This window comes from Heliangelus exortis, chromosome 2 (genome assembly GCF_036169615.1).
Source record: "Heliangelus exortis chromosome 2, bHelExo1.hap1, whole genome shotgun sequence".
Classification (NCBI taxonomy): domain Eukaryota; kingdom Metazoa; phylum Chordata; class Aves; order Apodiformes; family Trochilidae; genus Heliangelus; species Heliangelus exortis.
In genome coordinates, this window is record NC_092423.1 from 69,302,590 (window position 1) to 69,327,846 (window position 25,257).

General features: G+C 39.4%; 1 protein-coding gene across 2 annotated transcripts; it reads left to right on the plus strand.

The window, feature by feature from the left end:
- The first annotated feature begins 750 nt into the window (after positions 1-750).
- VPS4B (vacuolar protein sorting 4 homolog B) lies at positions 751-22,572 on the plus strand. 2 transcript variants are annotated; one of them, XM_071736596.1, is made up of 11 exons: positions 751-936; positions 3,496-3,607; positions 5,369-5,519; positions 6,764-6,831; positions 9,701-9,820; positions 10,064-10,220; positions 12,876-13,024; positions 13,196-13,277; positions 15,254-15,473; positions 18,350-18,487; positions 20,314-22,572. In XM_071736596.1, the coding sequence occupies exons 1-11, from the start codon at positions 910-912 to the stop codon at positions 20,413-20,415; spliced, it is 1,326 nt and encodes a 441-aa protein (XP_071592697.1). In that variant the 5' UTR covers positions 751-909; the 3' UTR covers positions 20,416-22,572. The 2 variants fall into 2 exon arrangements, with proteins under 2 accessions (XP_071592697.1, XP_071592698.1); XM_071736597.1 differs by lacking the exon at positions 20,314-22,572 and adding an exon at positions 20,130-20,150 and having other exon boundaries at positions 760-936.
- The last annotated feature ends 2,685 nt before the right edge of the window (positions 22,573-25,257 follow it).

Genomic DNA, 25,257 nt, shown 5'->3' on the forward strand with positions numbered 1-25,257 from the left:
GAAGAGGTTCCAAGAATGATTTAATCACAAAACAAAACGAAAAAGCGAGACTGAATTTATGAAGTCAAACTTGCACTGTGGTTACTTGGAGGCTGTCAGAGGAATGGGTTTTACTAATCCAGTGAAGTTCCCAGGATACTCTTTTTGCCCTAAAGAAATTAACAGCATCACGATAAAGGACGTGACACTATTTAGCAGACGTTTGTAAATCCACACAGCAACTTAACTTTACAGAACTGGTTTGTGTATCATTTGCAGCGTGTTCTGAGTCACTTCCTCCTTCCCATATCCCAAGTTTTATGACCAACCCCCAGGTGAGCAGCTCTTGGCTGCTGCTGCTGTGCCTGAAGGACCAGTCCGTGAGATGGCTCTGCCAACACAAGTACCCACAGCCCACACCCGGTTATGGAGAGGACACTGCCACTGACGGAAACCAGACCCGGGCAGAGGGGAGGTGCAGGAAAATTTCTTAAATGTAGCGTGAGGACGAAAAATTAAAACTATTTTAAAACTACTGCGTGTGAGAGAGGGAAAAGTTAAAATTTCTTAAACGCGGGGTGCGAGATTGCCTCTACCCCAAGCCCCAGCGATGACTTTTTAACACTTCAGAGCAGGATTTCTGACACCAACCCGGGGCCCAGCAGCTCCGCACCCCGACATGGAGCCCGCACATGCGCGCAACTCCCGCCGCTGCGGAGCGGGGCGCGGCGCACGGTGTGACGTCGGCTGAGGCGCGCGGGGCGGAACCCGGAAGCGGAAGCGAGTCGGTGAGGGTGCGGAAGTGCCGGGTGGAGGCCGCGGTTTCGGGTCTGCGGGAGGCAGCGGAGCGGGGAGCGGAGCGGAGCTCGGACGGCCCTGGGCCCACGCCCTCTTCTCCAGTCTCCTTCCCCTTCCCTCCATCGCTCCGCTATGGCCGGCACCACCGGCAACCTGCAGGTAGAGCGGCGCCGGCCCTGCCCGGGGCGGAGCTGGGCAGGAGGGGTCGGGGCTTGGACGGTCCCCGGGGCCGGGTCTGCGGGCGGCCTGGGAGGACGGGGAGCGCAGACGGCTTCTGCTGGCGGAACCGGGAACTGCGGCGGGGGGGCCGCTGGCTGCCTGTGTCGGCAGGCGCAGCCGCAAGCGGGTGGCGAGAGGGCTTTGCTGGGGGCTCGGAAAGAACGGGAGCCACAGGTTGATTCCCTCGTCAGCCCCGGGCTCTGATGCCGGGGAGTCCCGAGAGAGGGAATGTGGACCGGCGGGGCCTGGTGTCTGCCTGGGGAGCCCTGTTGCCTCTTGTGGCCTAGACGCGTACTTGGTGTGAGGCTTCTTCCAGGGCTGTGGGGAGGCTTCACGGGCTTTGTGTCTCTGTTAGCGTTCGGATGGGGCTGTACAGGCGGTTTTGCGGCTGGCTGGCAAAACAGACCCAGAAATCACCTGTGTTAAAATTTTTCTCTTCAGCTGTTTTGACCTACGATAGTCTCTGTAAGTTTGTTACGGCCAAGTGTTGCTTATGCTAGCACAGGCTGGGGGGAGATGTTATAGGCTCTAGAACAGAAGGGAAAGGAAACTTTTTTCCACCCAACATTCTTTCTGAGAGTGTTGCTCATCCATAGCCTGATAATACAGCCTCGTGGATAGCTAGAAATGGTGATCCATGCCCTAGTTCATACAACATTCTAATAAATTTTTCCTGTTTGGTAGCTGTGTTCTTCGCAGTAACAGGCTGAGGTGTCAGCTGATGTAATGAAGTACCAGAGATGAGAATCCAGTGCCCAGTTAATAGTCTTCTGGGTACTTTTAAAAAACAGAGTTTACCAAAACCAGCTAATAAGCGATGCAGACTTTTTACCTGTTTCAGAGGAGCAGGGCAGCAACATGCCCTGTTTTCTCACAGGTCTGCTTTGGCAGGAAGTCTTTGCCATTTATTCTTTGGATTTAGTGTTGCATACACCACTGTCTTTGTTTTACTGGACACAGGATTAATTGGGCTTTTCTGTGGTACGTTAAGCCACTAAAGGCACTTAACTTTAAGGAGAGTGTAGCTTTTTTGGGGGTTAATTTTTGCTCTTTTGCTGGGTATCAATGTTGTATAGGGGGACTTAACAGGGCCAGCACAAGGTGAATAGCAAGGAGGGGACACTCCATTTCTCTGTTGTAAACTGCTGATCAGCTCATGATCAACTTCTCCAAAAAGGAAAGACAATTTCTGTTCCAAAAAAACAGATGCTTGCAGTCTTCCAACACTTGCCCCAACAGATCGGTAGACTCTGTTTTGTTGGATTGTTATTTTGAGATTAATTGCTCTTTGATTTTTGATGTTGAAGTGCTGTCTTTGCTTCCAAAGCAGCAACACAGTAACAAGAATGAAAGATTTTGGTCTTTCTTCTTTCATGGCTGCTGTTTATTAGCTGTGTTTTGCCAGAAACACATCAGAGTGTCCACATACCACATAGTGGCAAGAGCGTCTGTACTGGGGTGTCTAAGAAAGACTCCTGCTGCAGCTGCAGCTCTTCACCTTGTTCCTTACATTACCATAATCATTCTGAACATAATACCAATGTTTGGGAAAATAAATTGAAAGTGGTAAAGTACATGTGGAGCTACAGAAATTTTATTTAGCGTTGGGTAACTCTGGCTAACCAGCTGCCTTTTTTAAACTTCCATGAACACACAGTTTTAATTGTCCTGAAGTGGTAAAGGGATTATAAGGAGCAAAGTGTGGTGAAAGGTATTAAGCACTTAAGAGCAAAGGAATAACAGTGATACCAGTAAATCCATAGACCAGGGTATGCAATACAATAGGTTGGAACTCAGTTTTCTTTGAAACTACCTCAACAAACAAATCAAAAATGTATCCATAACTTCTAGAACTTTTGATGCTCATAATTTGGGTACATTCTCTGTGCAGTGTTTTTTTTTCTTGTTCCCTCCCACTGTGGGCTAACTAGAATTTCTGTTTTGGATATTGAGGACTTAAATTCTTCTAGAGAAGCCAAACAAATGTCAATCAGTCTGGGAAGATGTCTCCCAGAAAAGTGATAGTGCTGGTTCCAGTGTATTGTAATCACTTCCTGTATTGGCTCTGTTGTTGACAGGGATTACTGATGTCTTCAGTCATAGTCTGGGCCTGTGATAAAGAAAAACAAACATAGAATGGGTTTCCAAATCTTTCCATAATAAATGCATCGATAAGGAATGCATTGATAAGATTGATAAGGAAAGCAGCATAGACAAACCAGTAGGAATTCCAGTTTAGCACACAGAAACTTGTTCCTGTCACTTACACTTTTGCATGTGCTAGGAAATATCAGCAGTTTGTTAATCACTGTTCATAAAAGGATAGAAAAGTGTCGTGTACAAAGCACCACCTTGCACTCGGGCCTTCAGCTCTTTGGGGTGAATGTTGAAGAGCAGAAAAAATGGCTATCAAAAAACAATCAGAGCAGCAGCTTGAAATGTCTCTTTGATCATGTGAAAGGCTGTTAAGCAGCACTTAGTTATTTCCTTGTGTTACAGAAAGCAATAGACCTTGCTAGCAAGGCAGCACAAGAAGATCAAGCAGGAAACTATGAGGAAGCCTTCCGCTTGTACCAACACGCTGTGCAGTATTTCCTCCATGTTGTTAAATGTAAGTGTAATTTACTGGATGGTTAAGCAGAGTTATAGTAGTCATGTTGCACCGAGTAATCTCTCATGTTGGCATCGGTATTTAAATTTTTACTTATATCATCAATTAATACTTTCTAATTGCAGTTTGACTGAGGTCGTATTTTGTAGTTTTACTGCCTTTACTGTCTTGTGTGGTGCTCCCTTCTCATAAGAAATCAGATTATTTTTCACTTGTGTTTTGTTTTGAGGTTTTCTGAGATGAGCGGGAAGGAGAGTTTTCTGTCTTTCCTCTGGACTTCTGTAGCAATGTTTCAGGGTAGCCATTGCATGAGGAAACGTGACTAGAAGAACAGGGATCCTTGTATTTCTGTTGTGCTGAAAACCGTGTGTTACACAAGAAATATTTGCTGTACCTATGGAGTGGTTTTTGCTCCTTAATTCATGCTGCTTGCCTTTCTACAACCTCCCTGATAGCATTTTTTTAGCTTCTTAATGCCATAGTCTGGCTGGTCATCCTGGTCAACAAAATGTGTGAGGTGGATTTATGTGTTGTAATTTTTATTCCATTTCCACGTTCTCATTATTTTATGCCTTTTCACACTTCCGTGTACCTTTTGTGTCACGTCCAGTGTTTGTATGCAAGGAGGGGACTTAATGTAGGTCCAACCCTCATTTAAGTGGGCTAGGGTTACTTACCTGGCATAAGGTAACTTACCTTACTTACACTTAGCTAAGATTTGAAAAATCTCTCTTTACTTTATAGACACTTAGGATGATTTGTGTTTATTATTGCTTAACCATTTATATCTTACAGACTTTGTCAAAATATCACTGCACTTTCTGTGCTTGTAATGATCCTGATGTACTTTTGGAAACGTAACACATAAACCTAATGTGATAAATTTTGTTTACTGATTTGAAGTACTGTAATAGTGACTAAAATTTAGTCTGGAGAAGAGGAGGCTCAGAGGAGACCTCATCACTCTCTGCAACTCCCTGAAAGGAGGGGGGTAGCCGGGGGGGGTCAGTCTCTTTTTCCCAGGCAGCCAGCAGTAAGACAAGAGGGCATGGACTTAAGCTCTGCCAGGGGAGGTTTAGTTTGGATATTAGGAAGAATTTCTTTACTGAGAGGGTGATCAGACATTGGAATGGGCTGCCCAGGGAGGTGGTGGATTCTCCGTCCCTGGAGATATTTAAAAAGAGACTGGATGTGGCACTCAGTGCCATGGTCTGGGGACCACAGCGGTAGTGGATCAAGGGTTGGACTTGATGATCCCAGAGGTACTTTCCAACCTGGCTGATTCTGTGATTCTGTAAAAGAACAGTGGGGCTGTTGAACCACAACTCTTTCAGCTGTTTTATGTAATTTTTTCTTTATGCTGTAAAGATCTTTTAAAATTAGGATGCTATGGAAAAATAAAGTATGCTTCTAAATAAAAGTTGCTTAGCACAAGCTGTTTCTTGATGAGCTATTTTAGAAAAGGATTTATTAAGACAGCGTGTAGCAGCTTGAAAGGCTGACAGAAAAGCTTCCAGTGCTGTTGTTCTTAATCCTTAATACAGTCAAATTTTAAGCCAAACCAATGTTTGGGTGTGTATTTGATTCCTGGTAGGTAATGGCTTCCTCCCTGTCTACAGTGTAGTGGAATAATAAGTAGTTGCGGTATTTGGTTGTGTGAAAGAGGTAATTCAATAAGGTAAAGAAGATGGCATTTTAGTCATGTGTTGATATGCATGTGTTTTGCTGTTAACAAAGCATTGTTTCTCTTCAAACTCTTAGATGAAGCACAGGGTGATAAAGCAAAAAAGAGCATTAGAATGAAATGTACAGAATACTTGGACAGAGCAGAAAAGCTGAAAGAATATCTGAAAAAAAAAGAAAAAACTGCACCAAAACCAGTTAAAGAGTGTGGTCCTGCTGATGGAAAAGGGTATGTTTTTGGAGAAGGTAAAGCAAAATACTTTTGGAACTTAGCTTATTCTGAAATTCATCTCTTTAAAGATCATTTTAACTAGTGTTTTTTAAATCCTTCAGATGACTGCTGATGCTGAAATACAGTGGACTAATAAAAGAAAAATAAGATGTGATCACAGGCCTTTTTTGTGCTTGTTTATTAAAATGTGCAAACATTTGCATAGGAAATTTACTGAAGAATGAGAGCTGTTTCAGACTAACACATAATTATCAGATTTAATGGCAAAGAGTCCAATAACCCTTAACATTTTTCTCTATTTAAAGACTTACTAACTAGAAAATAAATTCAGACTGATTACTGGGATCTGAGTGTGATCTGGCTCCTGCTTGATAAGTGAAAAGCTCTGTGCGAGGTGAAGTTCTGTAAGATGGACTCAATCACTCTAATGCCTTGCTGCTGCCCAGTCTCTCCACTGCTTTCCTTTTGTTAGATTTGTTTGGTTTTTTTTAATTTTTTTCTATCAGAGAACTGAACAAGCGGAGCCTGTTTTGTATTTTCTACTGCTTTTACGGGGATAGGAGAGAGGAAGGGTTCAGGATTATCCCTTTTTGTGGAATTGCCCTTTTTGGCAGTCCTGAACAGCTAGAGTCGCTCAGTTGTCTCTTGAAACTTCACCTGATTTTCAGTCTCTTTCATTGTCTATTTGTCTCATCAGTTTTATTTTTTGAGCTGTACTGTGTTCCACTGGTTTGTAATGGAAGGAATTGGTAATATCACAGAGGTTACGTGTATTTTCATGACCTCCATTCCAATTGTTCACAGTTTAAGCTCTTTTTTTCTTCTTTAATTTTCAGTTTCCTTGGCTCTCAGATGACAGTGTAGAGTTTCATAGGACTAGATGGAATTGACCAAGTTCTGTTGCACTTCTAGATAGAGGATGAGTGCCAGTGTCTACAAATAAACCATTTTAGTGCTTCCTTGTTGCTTGTTAAAAAGGTTTTTGTTTCCTAGAGGCTGGCTCAAATTATGTAAAATTATGTTAAGAGGGCACTGACCCATAAAAAGTTGAAATGGTGAGGGGGGTGAATTAGAAAGAATGTGGTGTAGAAAAGCAGGAGTACAATGATCTAAACTTAAACGTCTGAAAGTATCTCAAAGTTTCTTTCATTCCTCAGACTAGTGGTTATTCTGATTTTTATCCAAACAGACAGCAGTCTCTTTTATTGTATTTCAACACTTTTTTCTTGTTTCTAAATCAGGAATGACAGTGATGGGGAAGGGGAATCGGAAGATCCTGAAAAAAAGAAGCTACAGAATCAACTTCAAGGTAATTTTGAAGCATCTCTAAGTAGGGGCAACGCTGTCTGTTAGTGGCTCAGCTGCTGTGTTCTTTTCATATACAAAAGCATAGTCTATATGGAAGTCTTAGTTTGTGTGCCAAAAACTTCATGCAGCAACTCTGTTGAAAGGTATCTCCCGTGCCCTGTGCTTAGTGTTAATATTGTACCATTTATCAGGATACTGTTTTCCAGTGGGAGAAGTTGCAAGATTCCAGGTAGCTATTGTCTAAACTGAATCAGTATTTTTTTTTTCTCTTATGTGAATTAGAGTATTGCCTAGAGGCTGAGGTATCAGACATCATATAAATATTTGGTGTGAGCAAGACCATTTTCACAAAAAAACTTGTGCTCAGCTTTAGGAGTTGAGAACATGGATTCTTGACCATTTAAAGTAACAGGAAGCATTTTGTTATATGCAGAAAGATGCTCTTTTAGTTGAGTACAGAAAGATGCTCTTTTAGTTGAGTAACATAATAGTTTGAGTTTTTCAACTCAAATGCTGAATGCAGTCAGTGATACCATGTATAGCAGCTACCAGTAGTTTTGTGCACAGTAAAAAAGAAACTTTGTTTGGTATTTATTACCCTCTAATGGCAAAGAACTGTTCAGAGCTTCCCTGCCAGAGGCTACTTATGGATCTGAAAAAATTTCATTGTTCTGTTTTTCAGTGGAACAGAGATAAAATGCTTTTTACCAGATCTCTCTGCCTGTGAAGTTTCAGGAGCTATTGTATCATATTTAGAAACTGTGCCGTACTTTCTACATCGCTGCACATTTATTTAACCCGGTGCAGGGTTAAATGGGACAGTTTCCTGTATTTTAAAATGACAGAAGAACAATGAGCATTGGATACTTACCCTGTCTCTCACTATGAAGACTTTGTTACTTTCCACATGAGTCTGCCCTTCAGTTACTTCAAGAGCTAAAGTAACTGAAGGGCAGACTCATGGGGAAAGACTCACGTGGCATCTGCCACTTCTTTGATACTTTCTGTGACAATGTTCTTGTTTATACACTTGATTGCTTGAAAATATGAGGAATGACATCCCTGGTACCTTTAAACTTAACACAGGAGTCTGTTTTTCAGATAATACAAGCAATATTCAAATTACTCATTTTCATTTTGCTTCCCACAGCAGCCACAGGAATTTCCTGTATTTAATTTTGCTGCCTTGTTACTCCTATCTGTCTTTCCCTTATGGAACTTTCCCAAATTTTAGTGGCTTGGCTTATTGTGGGAGAAGTGAGCAGCAATGTTCAGACTGGCTAGTAGTTGTGGGTCTGTTGTTACATACTCTTGTTTAGATTTTTAAAGGCCTTTTGCACTATATTGCTTGATCTACCAGCTATTAATTTACACCTACAAAATCAGGAAACCTACAATTCCAGTTTCATTTGTTTCCTAGTACAGGTGATATCTTACAGTGCAGTGTTATACACAATTACTATGGTATTTCTAGTGCAGATAACTGATATTTCAGCTTTCAGATAATCTTCTGAATGGTTACCTGTTTTGCTAATTATTTTAGTGATGAAGCCTATAGTTTTGTTTAAGAAAAACTGAGGTGTAATCAGCCTAGCAAAAGAATTTAATGCATTGATATCGAGTGACTGAATTAATTTCAGCACATTGATGGTAAGATAAGACCATTTGCAATCAACTTCCTCTATAACATTTTGATATATTTAACAATATGACGTTACTTTTGGACTCTAAATTCCTAAGGTTAACAATTGCAATTGTTAACAGAAATTGTTCGTTTCAATCTGATAAAAAAAGGAATTCAGCAAAAGAAAAAATCTGCAAGGAAATACTATTAAAGTAAGTGTGATTTGGTTTATTCACTAGGCAGTGAGTAACAATAGATTTTCAGTCCTGTAGATTTAAAAAAGCCTTACATTACTTTGCAGCATACTGAAGGCATTAGGTGAAAGTTTCAAGAAAATAACTGGTGAAAGCCAATTCTGCAATTATAGAAAGCCCTTTGGAAGTTTTGGTTGCCTTCTTTATAGTGTTTTCCAGTACTTAGGGAAGCATTGGATTGGCTGGCATTTGTTCATCTGAGAAAATTTCTCTTACCTGTAGGATTTGCCTTGGCTAGGATTATAAGATCTAATATTCAATCACTAGCTTGGATCCAAGTTGTCTCATTTGAAAGCAGTCAAGATGAAACCACTTCTAGCATGTCAGACTAACAAGTCTGAAGTCTGAAAAGAGGACTGGATTACGTTGGCTAAAATCAAGCTGAAGTTGTTGATTAAACAAGATGACACTTGGCAATAAACTTCGGGAGAACATGACTGTAGTAAGAAGATATCATCTGAAGCTAAGCAGGCTCCATATAACTTCTCTGATGTTTTCAGCCCTGACTCTTTAAAGTCCTTCACCAGTAGATGATCCAGCTGTTTGCTGCACATCCAGAGATACCCAACAAGTTACTTCATCTGCTGGAGAATGTTGTAAATCCTGGACTAGTGCAGCTATGAAATTTCAAATTTTTCAGAAAGTACAATGGTGATTTGGTGAAGTGATGGTGTCTGGGTCCCTGTTGGAGAAGGTGCTCCTCTGTGACTACTAAATGCACATTTGCTGGTCACTTTAGGATTTGCAGTACTTCTGACTCTCAAGTGTAGTGGTTTTCTGTGGTTTATTGTGGTAAAACAATGTGACAGATTTCTGTAGAAATAAAATCCATTTGACTAACAGTGTTCAATATTTACATCTAGTTAGAAATGCCTTGGCTTCTTTCATTATGGTCCTTGGCATTAGTTTCTGTGGTTTTTTTTCCAGAATGGAATTTATTGAAGTTGTGAAAAGATCTGTGCATTGCTAACTTACACCATCTTTTCTTACAGGAGCAATTGTTATAGAGCGACCAAATGTAAAATGGAGTGATGTTGCTGGCCTCGAAGGTGCCAAAGAAGCACTTAAAGAAGCAGTGATCTTGCCCATTAAATTTCCACACCTATTTACAGGTCAGAGTTGCAGCATTTGTTTGCTATTGGCTAGTCAGGACCAGCACTGGGGTCTGAGAATGGTTGTTATGCCAGTGTATCAGAGATTCAAGCTGAGCTCTCAACGAGGAGATTGTGAAATGACAGAAGTTTCGTGGGTAGATGTGGAAAACCTCTGAACAAATTTAGAGGGTCTTAATCAGAAAAATAGATTTAGTCTTCCTTTCTACAGAATTTTGATGACTGTTGGTTTCTGTCTTGCAGGAAAGAGAACACCCTGGAGAGGAATTCTCCTTTTTGGACCACCAGGAACAGGGAAGTCATACTTAGCAAAAGCTGTGGCAACAGAAGCAAACAACTCTACCTTCTTCTCAGTATCTTCCTCCGACCTTGTCTCAAAGTGGTTAGGAGAAAGTGAAAAGTAAGTTGGAGTTGCCAGAGGTCCAGGAAAACATAGGCAATAAAAGATTAATACATATTAATACAAAAGATTAGTAATGCTGTCAAAAAATAGAATTTGGGAGAAGGGTAATGTCTTTTTAAAAAACAAACTTCAGGTGTTTCTGTGCTTCATGCTACAGTGCCATGTGAATATATCATCATGTGCTTTGTTTTGTGCTGCTGCAGCTGGGCCTCTCTTCAGTGCACAAGATAGTTTTTAAAATTAGCTCAGAATGTTTTTGGGACAACCATGGAACTTATTCCCCAGCTGAACTCAGCTGTGATTGCACACAGTCTGAAGCATTGAGGTACTTTGCCTCCTCTTGGCATCTCTCCACTCCTCTGTCCCAGCAGCCATGATGTAAACTTGGAATTCCTTTGTCCCTGAGGGGATGCTTTTTCTTTATCTTGCTTTCAAACAAAATCTAGAAGGCATAAGAGCCTTACAAAAAGAGACTGAAGGAGAGAAGCAACCTCTATCAGCAACCGTGATATAAAGCTTCATGGTTCCCTGTGCTAACTTCGTTTCTTACTTTGTGTTATGTGAGTAGACTGGGAAGCCTCAAGTGACATGTTGGCTGTAGTCTAGAAGTGTAGGAATATGTCCATCTAGGCTTTCAATGAATATTTTCCAAATTAAGAAAAAGCTCTGGGGTTGCTGTACAGAAAAGGTTTTCATATGGTGATAATACTTGTCAAAATCACACTTGAATAGTTTGAAGTTTGGGACAACTGAGCAACACTATTTCAAGTTCATAGAATGAGCAGGAAGACCATCTCGTGAGGTGTTTGAACTGTTCTTTTTTTTTCCCCAAAAAATGGAAACCTTGAGTTACTTTTTTTCTGTGGCAAAAGGAATTCAGAACTGGAGTTCAGCTTGGCATTTTGTCTGACTTCATTTGATGCTATTGCCTGAGATTTTGTGCTGGTAACGTGAAGATTTTCCCAGCATGTTCCTATTTATTTTCCTTTTTAACCTAGTAAAATGTGTTAAAAATGCTAGGTTATTTTGATATTTTGGGTTGGTTTTGGTTTTTTGGTTTGTTTTTTTTTTTTTAATTTTACTTGTCATATAAAAAGTATCTAGTAAAGTGGTCTAAAGCAAATTAACACTTTATTTCTTGGAAAATCTCTAGTTAATCTGATTAGGCTACAAATGTTAAATAAGAGAAAGCCATGTTCTTTCTCTTATCTCATCTCAAGGGGAAATCTTGCTTGGGTAACCTGATACCCATTCTATGAAGGCCTGACCAAATGGGTAGATGAAGGGAGAGCAGTGGATGTCATATACCCGACTTCAGTAAAGCTTTTGACACAGTCTCCCATATATCCCCATAGCAAAACTCAAAAAATGGGGGACAGATGAGGTGGACTGTGAGGTGGACTGATAATGGACTCAACAACAGAGTTCAGAGGGTTTTGATCAGTGGCACAGGGTCAAGTTGGAGGCCTGTGGCCAGTGGCCTGTGGCCTCCTCAAGGATCAGTAGGGGGTCCAGTTTTGTTCAATATCTTCATCAATGATCTGGATGAGAGGATGGAGTGTACTCTTAGCAAGTTTGCTGATTATTTGAAGCAGGAAGGGGCAGCTGATACACCAGAAGGCTGTGCTGCTGGGTAGGAATAACACCAACCACCAGTACAGATTAGAGGACGTCCTGTTGGAAAGCAGCTCCATGGAGAAAGACCTTGGAGTCTTAGTGGGCAGTAAATTCTCATGGGTCAGCAACGTGCCATTGTGGCCAAGAGGGCCTTTGGTATCCTGGGGTACATCAGGAAAAGTGTGTCCAGCATATCTAGGTTCTCCTTCTACTCTATTCTGCCCTGGTGAGACTACATCTGGAATACTGTGTCCAGTTTTGGGCTCCCCAGTTCAAGAGCGACAGGAATATACTGGAGGGAGTCCAATGGAGAGTTATGAGGATGATGAAGGGGCTTAAACATCTCTCCTGTGAAGAAAGACTGAGAGAACTGGGGCTGTTTAGCCCTTGAGAAAAGAAGGCTGAGAGGATCTTAATAATGTCTATAAATATCTGAGGGCTGGGTGTCAAGAGGTAGGGGCCAATCTCTTTTCAGTGGTGCCCAGTAATAGGACAAGGAATAATTAATGGCTTTAAGCTAGCACACATAGGAGGGTTACTGTGAGAGTGATGGAGCACAGGAACAGGCTGCCCAGAGAGCTTGTGGAGGCTCCTTCTCTGGAGACTTTCAAAACCCACCTGGATGCATTCCTGTGTGGCCTGCCCTAGGTGATCCTGCTTTGGCAGGGGGATTGAACTAGATGCTCTCTAGAGGCCCCTTCCAACCTGTAACATTCTGTGATTCTAGAATCTGTCAAGAGTGGTAGCTCTGCATAGTCCAGACTGTCTTGGAGAAATGTAGACCAAAAAAAGGACTTTTTATTGCAAAACCATGCCTGGACCACTCTTAAAATCTTCTGCCTTCCTTTATGCTTCCTTTATACTATCTTTCTTAGTTTAATACTGAGTTGTGGAGCTGGAAGAATGTTGTGTCTTTGACTAGCTTCATCCTAATACTCCTTTTTTAACTTTCTCTAACAGAAGTGACTGTATCATGATCTTAACTGATGTGTTTGTGTAACCATTCAGATAACTGAAGCTGTTTCCTTTCTTAAGACTAGTGAAAAACTTGTTCCAGCTTGCCAGAGAAAACAAACCCTCTATTATCTTCATTGATGAGATAGATTCCCTCTGCGGATCCAGAAGTGAAAATGAAAGTGAAGCTGCTAGACGGATAAAAACAGAATTTCTAGTTCAGATGCAGGGTAAGTTTACTTGGTTTACAGAATCATTCAAAGGAATTAAGATACTTACTTTAAGCATACCTTGCATGAGAGCACTAAAACGGTCTGCACTTCCATCCTGTTAAATGTTGCCATTTTAAAACAGCCTCTGTTGAACATGTAAATGGTAAAATGATTTTTGCCCTGATGTAGGAGTTGGTGTCGACAATGAAGGAATCTTGGTCTTAGGAGCAACAAACATACCCTGGGTTTTGGATTCTGCTATCAGGAGAAGGTATGATGGCATTTTTTCATGGTGTGAAATTTGCAACCGTTGTGAGGGTTCAGTCTGAGACTGCTTGAGGTAGTATAATCCAGCTCATGTTTGCAGATATTGCTATTGTTCTACAACTCAACTCCATGAAATGGATTGAGCCAAACTAGTAGCCCTTGCCCCTTTACAAAGAGGTAGGTTTTTCACTCTTCTATTGGCTCTGTAGTTTATTTGAGCTCTTGGTTAGACAATTGTGCTTGTAAAAGTAGAAAAATATTCTGTTTTCATGTTGGTTTCTTGGTGGAGCTGGGGGACAAATACATCTAAGAAGGGCAAGAGGGGCTAGAACTTTCCTGTTCAGCTGTTAACAAACTGTGGAGTAGCTTCAGTTCCTTCATATAAACGTAGCCTTATGTTGCACAGAGACATCATGTTTTTCTAGTGGCCAGGCATAATTTGTGATCTTTCAATGTGTATTTCAATGGGTGTTTTGTAAAGGGCTGCCACATCTGGATCTGTCTTTGAGCTGTAGAAAATCAGAGTACAAATACAGCTATAGACAAACATGGTTGTTGTGACGAGGACAAAAGTTGGATGGTCGTTTTTGCTGGCTAAAGAAACATTACATTTTTGTGTCTGTCACTGACATTTATAGTCTTAATTCAAGCTGGGTATGCTTTGATTAGGTGTTCAGCCAGGTGATCTCCAGAGATTGCTTACAACCTGTATGACTATAGTTGTGTGCAAGACAGATCTGGAGGTGAATGTGTTGCTTAATATTTCAAGTAATTTTTAAAATTCCAGCTCTGGGGTCCACAGTACAAGACAGACATGGGTGTGGTGAAGTGGGTTCAGAAGGGGTCCATGAAAATGATCAGAGGGCAGGAACACCTCTCCTGTGAAGACAGGCTGAAGGAGTTGGGGTTGTTTAGCCTGGAGAAGAGAAGGCTCTGAGGAAAACCTTATTGTACCTTTCTGTATATTAAGGTGGCTTAAAAGACAAAGATGTTTGGAGGTATTTTACAAAGGCTTGTAGTGACAGGACAAGAGGCAATGTTTTTAAACTGAAAAGAGGGTATGTTTAGATTGGACATAATGAAGAAATTTCCTCCTTGACTGTGGTGAGACACTGGAACAGGTTGCTCAGAGAAGTTGTGGATATCCCATCGTTGGAAGTGTTCAAGGACAGGCTGGATGGGACTTTGAGCAACCTGGCCTAGTGGAAAGTGACTTGTGGACTACATAACCTTTAGAAGTCCCACCCAACAACATGAACCATTTTCGTATTCGTTGCAGTGTGAAAGAGTAACTATCCAACACTTGTCCATAAGACTTGAGGAACTTGTAAAATAGTGGCAGTAAATAAATTATTCTTTTCATGGATGTGGCCTGCTTTGTCATGTATATCAAACTAATCACATTCTACAGAATTTGGAGTTGCTCTTATTTTGTTGATGGGAGCTAATTTCCACTGTAAGAACAGATGCAGCTTCAAAGGAAGAACTGCAGTTACCAACATTTTCGACTGACAAGTGTTTTGAGAATATGACTTCAAATTTCCTTCCAACTATGAGGTTTTCAGCAATTCAATTGAAGGCTGTAGAAAGTGATGGTGTCAGCTTGTTATCAGGCAATTCTTTGAGTGTGAAAACTGTTCAGACATACTTGAACACTTTAAGAATGTTTCCTCTCAATTATTTCTTTTAAAATAGAAAAACTCTGCTGGAGGTAATCTGGAATAACTTCAGTCCAAAGAGTTGTTTGTCATGAAAAGGGAGTAGTTAATATTTTGAATGTCAGCTTATGCCAGCTACATTATTATTTCTGAGAACATGTTGTTGAATATTTGCCTTAGGTTATTTTTTTTTTTTTTAAGATTAATAATACTGAAACTGTTTCTATTGTTGTTAGGAGCAACCTATGTACTTATTTGCATAAGCTTCTTTCCACTGTGCACCTGTATGAGCCAGTATCTTGGTTCTTCTTTTTTAAACCAGGTTTGAGAAGCGTATTTATATTCCTTTACCTGAAGACCATGCCAGGGCTGCAATGTTCAAACTTCACCTTGGGTCAACTCCAAATCTCCTAACAGAATCAGATTATCGAGAGCTTGGAAAGAGAACTGATGGCTATTCTGGTGCAGATATAAGTGTCATTGTACGTGATGCACTGATGCAGCCTGTAAGAAAGGTGCAATCTGCTACTCACTTTAAAAAAGTAAGTAGGAATCAAAATTTTTTTCAAGTTAATTTGAAAATTCGTTGCAAGCAAACGGTTTGGTTTGGGCTAAGACCACACACTTGTGAAGGTCCTTTTTATCGACCAGAATAGAACATGGGTATTCCTCCTGTTTTTTTTCCTTCCCCCACTCACCCCTACACCCCAGTCCTGCCATAAGTCTGGTGGATCTTCTGTCTGGACACCCTTGCTCTGTAATCCAAGTTCTGCTGACTCTTCAATGTCTCTTCATGACTGGTTTTAAAAGGTTTTGTTCTGGATCAAGTACCAGAATTTTTGTGTTTCTCTAGCATGCTTAAATAAATGTGTCCCTCATGCACCTGGGAACAGATTGACTGTAAGTATGCACATCCTGCTAACTTGGCACGTTTTTTGAATTGAAAAATTGAGATTGTTGTAAAGCTCTGGTAAAACTGTTGTATCACTGTTACTTGCAGCAGCAGTGAAGATGCAAGACAACTGAACAAGCTCTGTGCTTCATCGTTTGGGCAGCATGCAGCATCCAGTGAATGCTGCTATAATGTGACAACTACTTTATATTTACTTATGTGCACTCTAAAGAGACTATTGATACTATATTTTTTAGCTTATCTTGTAGTTATCTCTATATACTGTGTTTAGATCTCATCTGAACAAAGAACCAACTAGAGTTCTTTAGCTCCAATCTAAATCCATTAAATCTGGGGATCCTTTTTTTTTTTTTTTTCCCCTGGAGAAATTTGCACATACAGGTCTTGTTCAATCAAATTAATTGTTCTCTATAAACTATGAAGCTCTTCAGTGAAAAAATGAAGAGCAATAATGATATCAATGGTTATAAACAGAGTTCAAAATACGTACAAGCTCTGTTGGCTAAATAAAATGGTAGTCTTTTTTTTTAAAGTAGGCCTCCAGAAGTGGGTTTTTTTGTTTAATTTTTACTGCAGACTTTGATTTTACAGAAATTCATGTACGTTGGGTGAAGGTCAAGGTATTCTGCAGAGGGAAAGCTTCCTCTGAATGGAAGCTTTCATATGTTGGAAATAATAGGAAAAATTTTGGATCCTAAGCTTTCAAGAGATACATTCCAGGTAACTTGTGTTGGCAGTAGTTCTTTGTCATCTCAGTTACAATTGCAATTTTTTTTACCAGTAACTCAGCCTGACATAAAAGGATTAAGGGTCCTAAACTGAACAGCTACAGTTATTTTGAATTGCAGATAGGCTCTTAAGATTCAAAGAGAAAGGAATACTTTAATCCAGTATGGTCCACAGTAGGTGAGGACTCCCTAAGTTTCCAGGGCCTGCATTGAGGTACCCTTGGTCAGCTTTATAGTTATTAAAATAAACCTATAGCTGTCATTTTGGTCAGGGGGAGGAAAAAAAAATCACAAACAAAAAACCCAAAAGATTTTAAAGGGTTTTTGAGGAGCTCTTCAATTTAAAACCACAACGAGTATTTTGAAATAGTGATTAGATAAATTTCTTCCCAGGGAGGAGGGGGTGGAGGGGCAGGGAGTGACTCAGCAGTAATACTGATGTAAACTGTGTTTCTTTAAAAATAGGCAGCTATTTTGATAAATCAAGGGTTTTCTAGATGCTTCCTAGTCTTAGGCAGTGCTGCCTGAAATATTTATTCATTGTTGACTTTAAGTGACATGGACATTTCTGGCTAAAGGGTTGCTGCCTTTTAGCCTTTGGTTCAAATCTGAAAGAACCTGAGGCTTGTCTCAGTCAAACCATGGAATAATTAAATAAACTAAATTGCAACACTTTGTGGAGCAGCCCAAAAGGAATTCTTACTGCCTATTACCCTCAAAAAAGAAAGGGAAAAAAAGCCACAATTGCAGTACTTCGAGGCCTCTGACATAGTCAAACTGATTCTATTTGTGCTGTTAGTATTTTAATAAGATGTGATTTCCTGTTTTTATAAGCAAAACCTTAGCTTTATTATTTGCATCATAACAGACATCTTGCCCCAGTTAAACAGTGCTTTCCTCAGTTATTACTAATTCATTGTAAATTATGCTTTGCTCTCTGTGATAATTCAGGTGTGCCAGAGAACATTTTGAGTATTACAGAATACTGTTCAACATTATGATTTAATGCAGTTTGGAGCAGCAATCTAGTTCTCTGCTGTTAAAATTAGCCATAGCTGGTTAATGGGTTGTCTTTCAGTCTTTGCATATGTTTTGAGTTCCTGTGGATGTTTGATGCTTCAGGTAACAACAAAGAAAAATAAAACTGTGGGTCTGAGATAGCACATTGCAGAAGGGGAACGGACACCTGGTGCAGCTTTTTTGGGTCTTTCCAGGTGTCTGGAATTAAAAGGGTGGTTTTTTCTCTTTTCCCACTAGGTGGCCCTCCTTCCTAGCAGGCGCTGCTGAGATGTTGTCAGAAAAGGTGTTCAGAACTTGGGAGTGCATTATTTCAAAGATGGAAAAGCCATCTCTGTGTGGATAATTATTGAGGAGTTTTTAAAAAGCTGTTAACCAGTGATGAATGAACTCCCAAAGTGACCAGAGACTAGAAAGGGTGGTCTTCTCCAACTAGGATTTCCTGGCATGTTGATTTTCCACAGAAGTCCTTAACCTTAGGAGGAAGTGGGTTCTGGGATTTGACCTCATGTGAGTTTAAGTATCTGGCTACAGCTGCATGTTTTCAAAGTGAATGATGCCAGTACATTTATATACATTTATACAATTTCTCTTTTCTCAGGACATGTCTTCCCAGTGGGTGGGGCATCTGCATATAAACAAGGAATGTTTTTTTTTTTCGCTCGAAAGATGCTGTTCACTTCTGCTCAAAAGATGCTATTTTTTTGTCTTTAAAATTATAACTACTCCCATAAATTGAGTATTTTTCTTTTATTTTTAGGTAAAAGGACCATCACTGTCTGATCCAAACACGATAGTAGATTTGTTCACCCCTTGCTCTCCAGGGGATCCTGAAGCCATCGAAATGACATGGATGGAGATTCCAGGTGATAAATTATTGGAGCCTAAAGTTTCCATGGTAGGTATTTATTTGTAGATTTCTTTCTTGCTTTGCAGAACTCTGTAAAAAATTTGAAGGTAAAAACTCCTTTCTACATGGTTATGCAAAGCAACTGGATATACATTTAATTTCAGAAATGCTGGACATGTCAGATAACATTTGAATTCCCAACATACAGCAGTACAGTACAGCAGGCTTGTGAAAAGCCAGCTCTCTGTCCTTGATAATCATTTCTTACTGTTCCTGTCATGTAGCTGCTGTCCTTTCAAGCATAGACAGCATCTGCTTCTTCCACTGTTCTTGCACTTGTCTTTTTATTCATTTAAATCCTTGGGGATCCCTGCCCCATGATAGGCTTCCTTCCCATCACTTTATAGCATTAATATTGATACTAAGAAATGGAAAACTGTATTCTGTATAAATTGGAAATATTGCCCATGAAACGAATACAAGCATAAATAATAAAATTTAAAAATATTGTGGACATAATGTTAGTTTGGTTTAAGTTTCATCACAGGTGATGCAGCTCTTCCAGGGGTTTTCTTTTGTTTTCATGTTAAGATACTTCCTTTGATCTAGGGAACAAAATATGTCAGTGTAAAACAAATTGAAATTTTAGTTCACTGCTTAAAAAAAATATTGCTGGACACTCATTGTGCATTTTTACCCAAGAGCAAAACATAAAATTCTGAATTTAAGTGCAGTGCTTGAGGAAAGCACTTGATAGCAAATCTGTTCTGCTCTCATTTCTTCTGTGCAAACAGTCCTGTAATGAATGAAAGAAATAAATGTCTTTCATGGGGATCACAGCCCTCTTAGGCAGTAGACACTGCTTTGTAAATATAGCCATCGCTGTATTTCAGAAGGTAATTTTCTGTGCATATTTGCATACTGAGGAAGCACAAAAGGATGCATGCAGGTGAAAGCCTACCCTAAAACTTTTGCCTGCATGCTCTAACCAGATTTTTTTAGTTAATCTTTCCTGGAGTTAAACGTGATAATTATTCTGTGCTTCTCATGGTACCTGGGGTTAGGGTGCACCACAGGAGGTTGTCCCAGTGTCCAAAATCAGTTCCTGTCCTTAAAATGATCAGGCTTTAATTCTTTCTAAGCAGGGTATTCTAGTCTGATAAGACAACTCTCAAGTCTAGAAAATTATGTTAACTTTTGGGTTTACTCTTAATTTTATAGTAATATAAGGTGTTAGGCATCTGCTTTTTTCAGTTGCCGTTGGCTAGGACTTGATTAGTTTTCTTCCTCCTTTTTATTCATAGTGTTTTAACTGCTTCTTTCAGTTTCATAGACCTGCAATTTTGAATTCCCTTTTCTAGTATGTGAATAGGAAATTAACTGAATTGAAGAGAACAAAATTACTGGTCATGATCAGTAAAACTTTGCTAGAGATGAATCACAAACTACTGTTCTATGTTGTGGGTCTTTGAAGACTGCATCAGAACATGTTATTATTTTCCACTTTAAACTGTTGTATATACTTCAAGAGGGATTGAAAATAGTAACTGAAAAAAGAAAGCAAAAGGAAGTTCAATTCTTTTCAGTAAAGAGAGATTAATATAACTTGAATGGATGCTTGCCTTAAACCTAAACCTGAGGTTGTAGTTTTGTTTCTAGAAAACTCATTGGCAGTTTTCTGTCTTCACAGGGTTAAAGTGTTTCATCTGTGCAGAAGTGTTAAGCTTGCTTGAAGATTTTTGTAAATAGGAGCTCCTATGGTAATTTTGTTCTAGTGGGCGTCTTAATGTTTTAATTTTTGTCCTGGCAATAAGATTGTTAGCAGTGGTACCATACTAGTTTCTGAAAACACCTGTTTTCTTTTCTCCTCCCAGATGGATATGCTCAGGTCGCTAGATAGCACAAAACCTACAGTTAATGAACAGGACCTGGAGAAGTTAAAGAAGTTTACAGAAGACTTTGGTCAGGAAGGCTAAACCAAAGAGATACGTGGAGCATTAGAACTTTTTTTTCTTTCTTAAGTATTCTTGTGTCTTTATTGATGGCACTTCAACTAAATGCCAATGAAATCACTCTTTTTTCTTCCTTTGCAGAAGTAATAGAAGATACCTTTGCAAAGACCCTTAAGCTTTTGTATTGTATTGTTTTCCTCAGATGTCTATCAAATGTCTTCTATTAAAAATAATATGAAAATGCGATTTTAGGGTGAGACAGAAAAGTGATGTGGAACATCTATTAAATACTAGAAAATGTTAATGATTAGTTCAGTTTTACTTGTTACATTAAGCCTGGTACAAGTGAGTTTTAAACTCCCAGTAGGTTCAAAAAGCCCTTTTTTGAGGGGTGGAAGAGAACATATGTGTCGGGTGTTTTCAGTGTCAGTCTACCAGCCTACAGATTAATTGCTCTCATTTCATTTAGAAAAAAGCAACAGAATTTGCTAACCAAGCATACTGCAAGTGTGGGTTTGCTATGAAAATAGGAGAACACAGTGAGGATGAGATTATGTGGGCCAGTACTTTGTTTAAATTCTAATGGAACTGGTATTTGGCTTCTGCTATACTGTCTTAAAATTTTGCTTTGGAGAGCAAGCTTTTGTTTTTAACTCTTGACTAGCTGATATACACTATCACTATGCAATCTGGTAAGAGTTTTTTTAAAATACAGCTATCTCAGAAGGTGTTTTGCTGGCTGTTCTTGTTTTGCATTGTTTTTGTTTGTTTGTTTTTAAACCTGGATTTACTTCCTGCAGGAATTTGACTAAAGTTTGGGGAAAAAAAAAATTAACAATATCCTGTACAATTCCACCTGTCAAGACTGGCAAGGTATAGGTAGTCTTCAGAGATTCTATTTTGGGAAATAGCATACTTTTTCGTGCAAGGGAGAGCATAACAGATATTTTAGCCACAGACTTCCCAATGATAAATTATCTCAGAACCCTACTGGTAGCTATTGCATATAGGTTACATCAATTTAGTGCTTACATTTTGAGAGAAAGCTGGCACTTTAGTGCAGAAGTAGCACTTCCATTGATCTTTTTCTGAAGAGCTACACATTGACATGTGCCTGAATGTAACTTACAACACCACGGTGTCAGCATTGAGTTTGTGCCTTGTGAGTTTGCACTGGCTGTAGATACAAAACTAGATTCTTAGATATGCTCTGTTCCATTATCATTGTACAACTTTATCCTGCATATGTGTTGTGTAACTTGCATTAAAAGAAATTTGCACATTTTGTGTGTATATGTTATTTGTACATATACACACATATGATCATCTTTTGATGGGGTTTGGTTTCCTTTTATGTACATGTTTTGTGTACTTTATAAATCATAGGATGGGTGAAATTTCCTGTACTTAAATGAAGTAAAACATTACAGTACAACATCAGCTATGTTCTTTGAGTATTTTTTTCAATGTTATGTTCCAAGTATTTACTGCTTGATTATTTTTTTTAGACCTTGGTTTCTACGTTTAACAGCTAAAGAAAGTATTTAGTTAAGAATTATTTGATCTGCCAGGTGGTAAGCTTTTGTTTACTAATATGATGAAACATTATTTCCAAATTGTACAGTTACACACACCTTTGCCTTTGTCTTATGTTGGAGCCTGCAAGCGAATCAGTAGAAGGCAAATCTTTTCCTGGAGCTTTTGGGGTGGGGGTGAGAGAGAAGGGGTGCAGCAGGAATTTCAGTTTAGTTGCAGGCGATGGTTAGCAAGCTTAATCCTTGTTGCAACAGCACTGCTTTTTCATAGTTGCCTCTTGTGAACTATTTAGAAATAAGCCACACACTGGCAAGGCTCTCGCTCAGAGGTTTGAAGCTATTACCTGAAGTACTTTTCTCTTGACCTTTTTTAAAATGAGAGTCCCTACTGCAATCTTTAAAATTCTCAGGAATACATTTATTTTGTGGTAGGTTGGTTGTGTCTTATGGGTTTCCATACGCTTTAACTGTGTAATATCTTAAATGTAGAATAGTCCACTGTATGTTTTAAATTTACATTTTGCTGCTTGCTCAGTTGAGGAATGACATCTGTAACAGAACCATTTTGATGTTTGATGTTTTAAGTGGTTTTTAGAAATATGTTACAAATAAACATGGCTGCTTAGAATTGCAGCTACAAGAGCAACTTCTTGGTTTGCTGTTTTTGTAAAACATGAATAAGTTGGTAATGTATTGCAGAGCTTCCTAACTAAGTTATCCCAGAATAGATGATGGCAAAATGCAGGGTATGGGAAGGGGCTGCAAAATATTTTTTTTTTTTTTTTTTTTTTAGTTTTCAGTATTAATAGAAAATACTCTAAATTAAAGAATGTGTGAAAAGTTATATTTACTTTATAAATTAGTAGTACATTTTTCTTAAGGTCTGATGGATGACTTATCTTTGGCTAGTTTTTCTCTTTTTTCCCCTTAACTTGTATTACACTTTAGACTGACTGCAATATGAAAAAATGTAATTTTCTTTCCTTCCTGTTGGTAAAATGGTTTTTCAATTAAATCATTTGAATATGTGCTGCTTGTGTTTGTCACAGGTGGTTTCTTCTCAATGACATTAAATTTTGGTTTTCTGTCACTTGTAGTCTACATCCCAGTGGGTATACTCATAGGGCTGGAAAAGCTCAGTAAATTAACTTTTTCCTCTATGACTGCAAATTCCAGAGAATTCCAGAAATTTTTGTTAACTGATTTACCTGCTGGCTTTGTTTTGTCATTCTCTAGCATAACTAAAACACACAAATCTCCTTTAAGTTTTTTGTTTGATAGGTTTGATTTTCAAATTATCTGCTGGTCTTCAGGTATGGTTTTGCTTTTATTAATGGAGCAGAACACATGTTCACGTTTCTGTCTGTCAGGGGTGTCTGAAGATAGTGTGCTCTTTTTTTCAGCTGAAGCAAAAAAACTTTTGAATGTTCTCTGGTCAGGTATTCTGATCTTTTTTTTGTGTTTGTTTAGTCTTCTTCCTAGCAAGTATATATTCTGGTTTTGGTGTTTTTTTTTTTTTTCATGTTATTTCTGAGGATTATCTTGACAAGAAGCTATCCAGTCGTTCTGAGTTTGTTGAAATACACAGGAACATTATTTTGCTGTTTACTGTTTCCTTCCTCTGGAATGACAGGCTAGTTTCATTACTGGCTTCCATGCATGTTTTTGGTCTTAACCAGATCCATCCTAGTAATCATGGTTGACTTAAAGCCATTCCCATAACTTACGTAAACTATTGCAAGAACTTGGTGAACTGTTTCCTACTGTGCTGCTTTTTCCAACAGATAATTAACTCTTATCAAAACATTGTTTCTTTTATTCTTCAGCAAGTAGCTTTTGGTGTAGATTGTGGCATAGCCCCCTTCTTTCCCCTGTGATTTTTCTTCAGCTTTTTATTAGCAATATTTGAATCTAGGGGTTTTATTCCATAAATCCTCTGTCGTCATAATTAGCTGTGTGAAAACTCTTTAATTGTTCGTTCATCTTCTCTCCTGGCATTTGTGTACTGACAGCCCAGGTATTAGATAAGCTTGTCCTGTTATTTGTGTTTTGGTCCCTGTGACCTAATTACACTTCTTCCCCTCCCTCCCTACCTCAACATACACACACATGCCCTTTGGATGGTAGCTCTTTGGCTACCATCACTATTTTGTGACGTTTTCTGTTTACTCACTTTTACATCTTTCATCCCAGCTAAGAGGCTCCAAATTGATGAAGGGTACAAGGATACATCAAGGATGCATCTTCCTTTCGTTGCATCAACTCAGGGTTTCTGGATACCAGAGTCCATCTGTCTGCATGGTACCTACCACTTGTACAATCTGTTGGTCTTTTGCAGAAATAGTTGAAATTTATTTGGACTTCTCAACCAATAGTCATGAGAACAAAATACAGTGTCCTATCTGCATCATAGCAGCACCTAAGTTCTCGTCTAAAAAAGACTTTTCTCACATTTTGAGACATCTCCAGGAAGTAAGTCACCAACACCTGAGCACAGACCTGATGTTGATAATGAAGCCAGGGTTTTCTTTCCTGCTTGGTGACCTATTACCAGGCATCCTGCCATAAATTGGCAAGATTTGCTTTTGCTTGCCCTCCCTCCTCCTCTGCTGCCTCAGCTAATTTAAATCTAAGCTATTCAAGGCCAGGACTTTGCTTTCAAACATGCTCCGTGTCACATGTGTTCTGTAAACTATAAACAGTAATTTCCTCTGACTCACTGTAGTTGGCTGGTGGCTGTCCACAGGTAATTTGTTACAAAAACCTCAGCTGAAGTAGTTGCCTTCTGCTACTGCTCTGTCAATGTCTCAGCAGTAGCTCGTTGGCTAGGAGAGGGACTGTGAAAGTCTAAATATCATCATCATCATCATCATCTTCTTCTTATACAGGAAAGATAACTGCAAGTGAGGAGTGTTACAGCTGTGACTTGTGTTCTGGAAGAGGCAAATGAGTTGTTTGCCCAATAGAAAGGTAGGAAAAAAAATGAAAACTTTAAAACTATACCCATTCAAATGGTCGTTTCTCCTTTCTCCTTGAAGACTGAAGCGTGGGCTGGAACAAGGAGGCCCTGGCCTGTCAAGGCCTTGGCTGCTGTCCTCAAATGTGCCATTTAAAATGCCAGTTGAATGTTCATCATACCCTTGCCTGGCTGAGCCTGAGCTCACTTGGAGTTTTAATGATGTTTTAATTAATTAATCACAGCCATGAAGTGCTCCTTGCACAACCAAAGAGCCAAACAATTACCATTTGTTTTTTTATCTTTACACCCGCCGTTGTTTTTACGTGGTCTTGCGTGTTGACATCCAGCCTTGTTCTGTCATTTACAATGTTT

Excerpts from the sequence above, each read along its gene's own strand:
- VPS4B (XM_071736596.1), top strand. The coding sequence starts at position 910 with ATGGCCGGCACCACCGGCAACCTGCAG. Across the intron at positions 3,608-5,368 it reads TTTCCTCCATGTTGTTAAAT|ATGAAGCACAGGGTGATAAA; the intron begins GTAAGTGTAATT and ends TCAAACTCTTAG. Across the intron at positions 6,832-9,700 it reads GCTACAGAATCAACTTCAAG|GAGCAATTGTTATAGAGCGA; the intron begins GTAATTTTGAAG and ends CTTTTCTTACAG.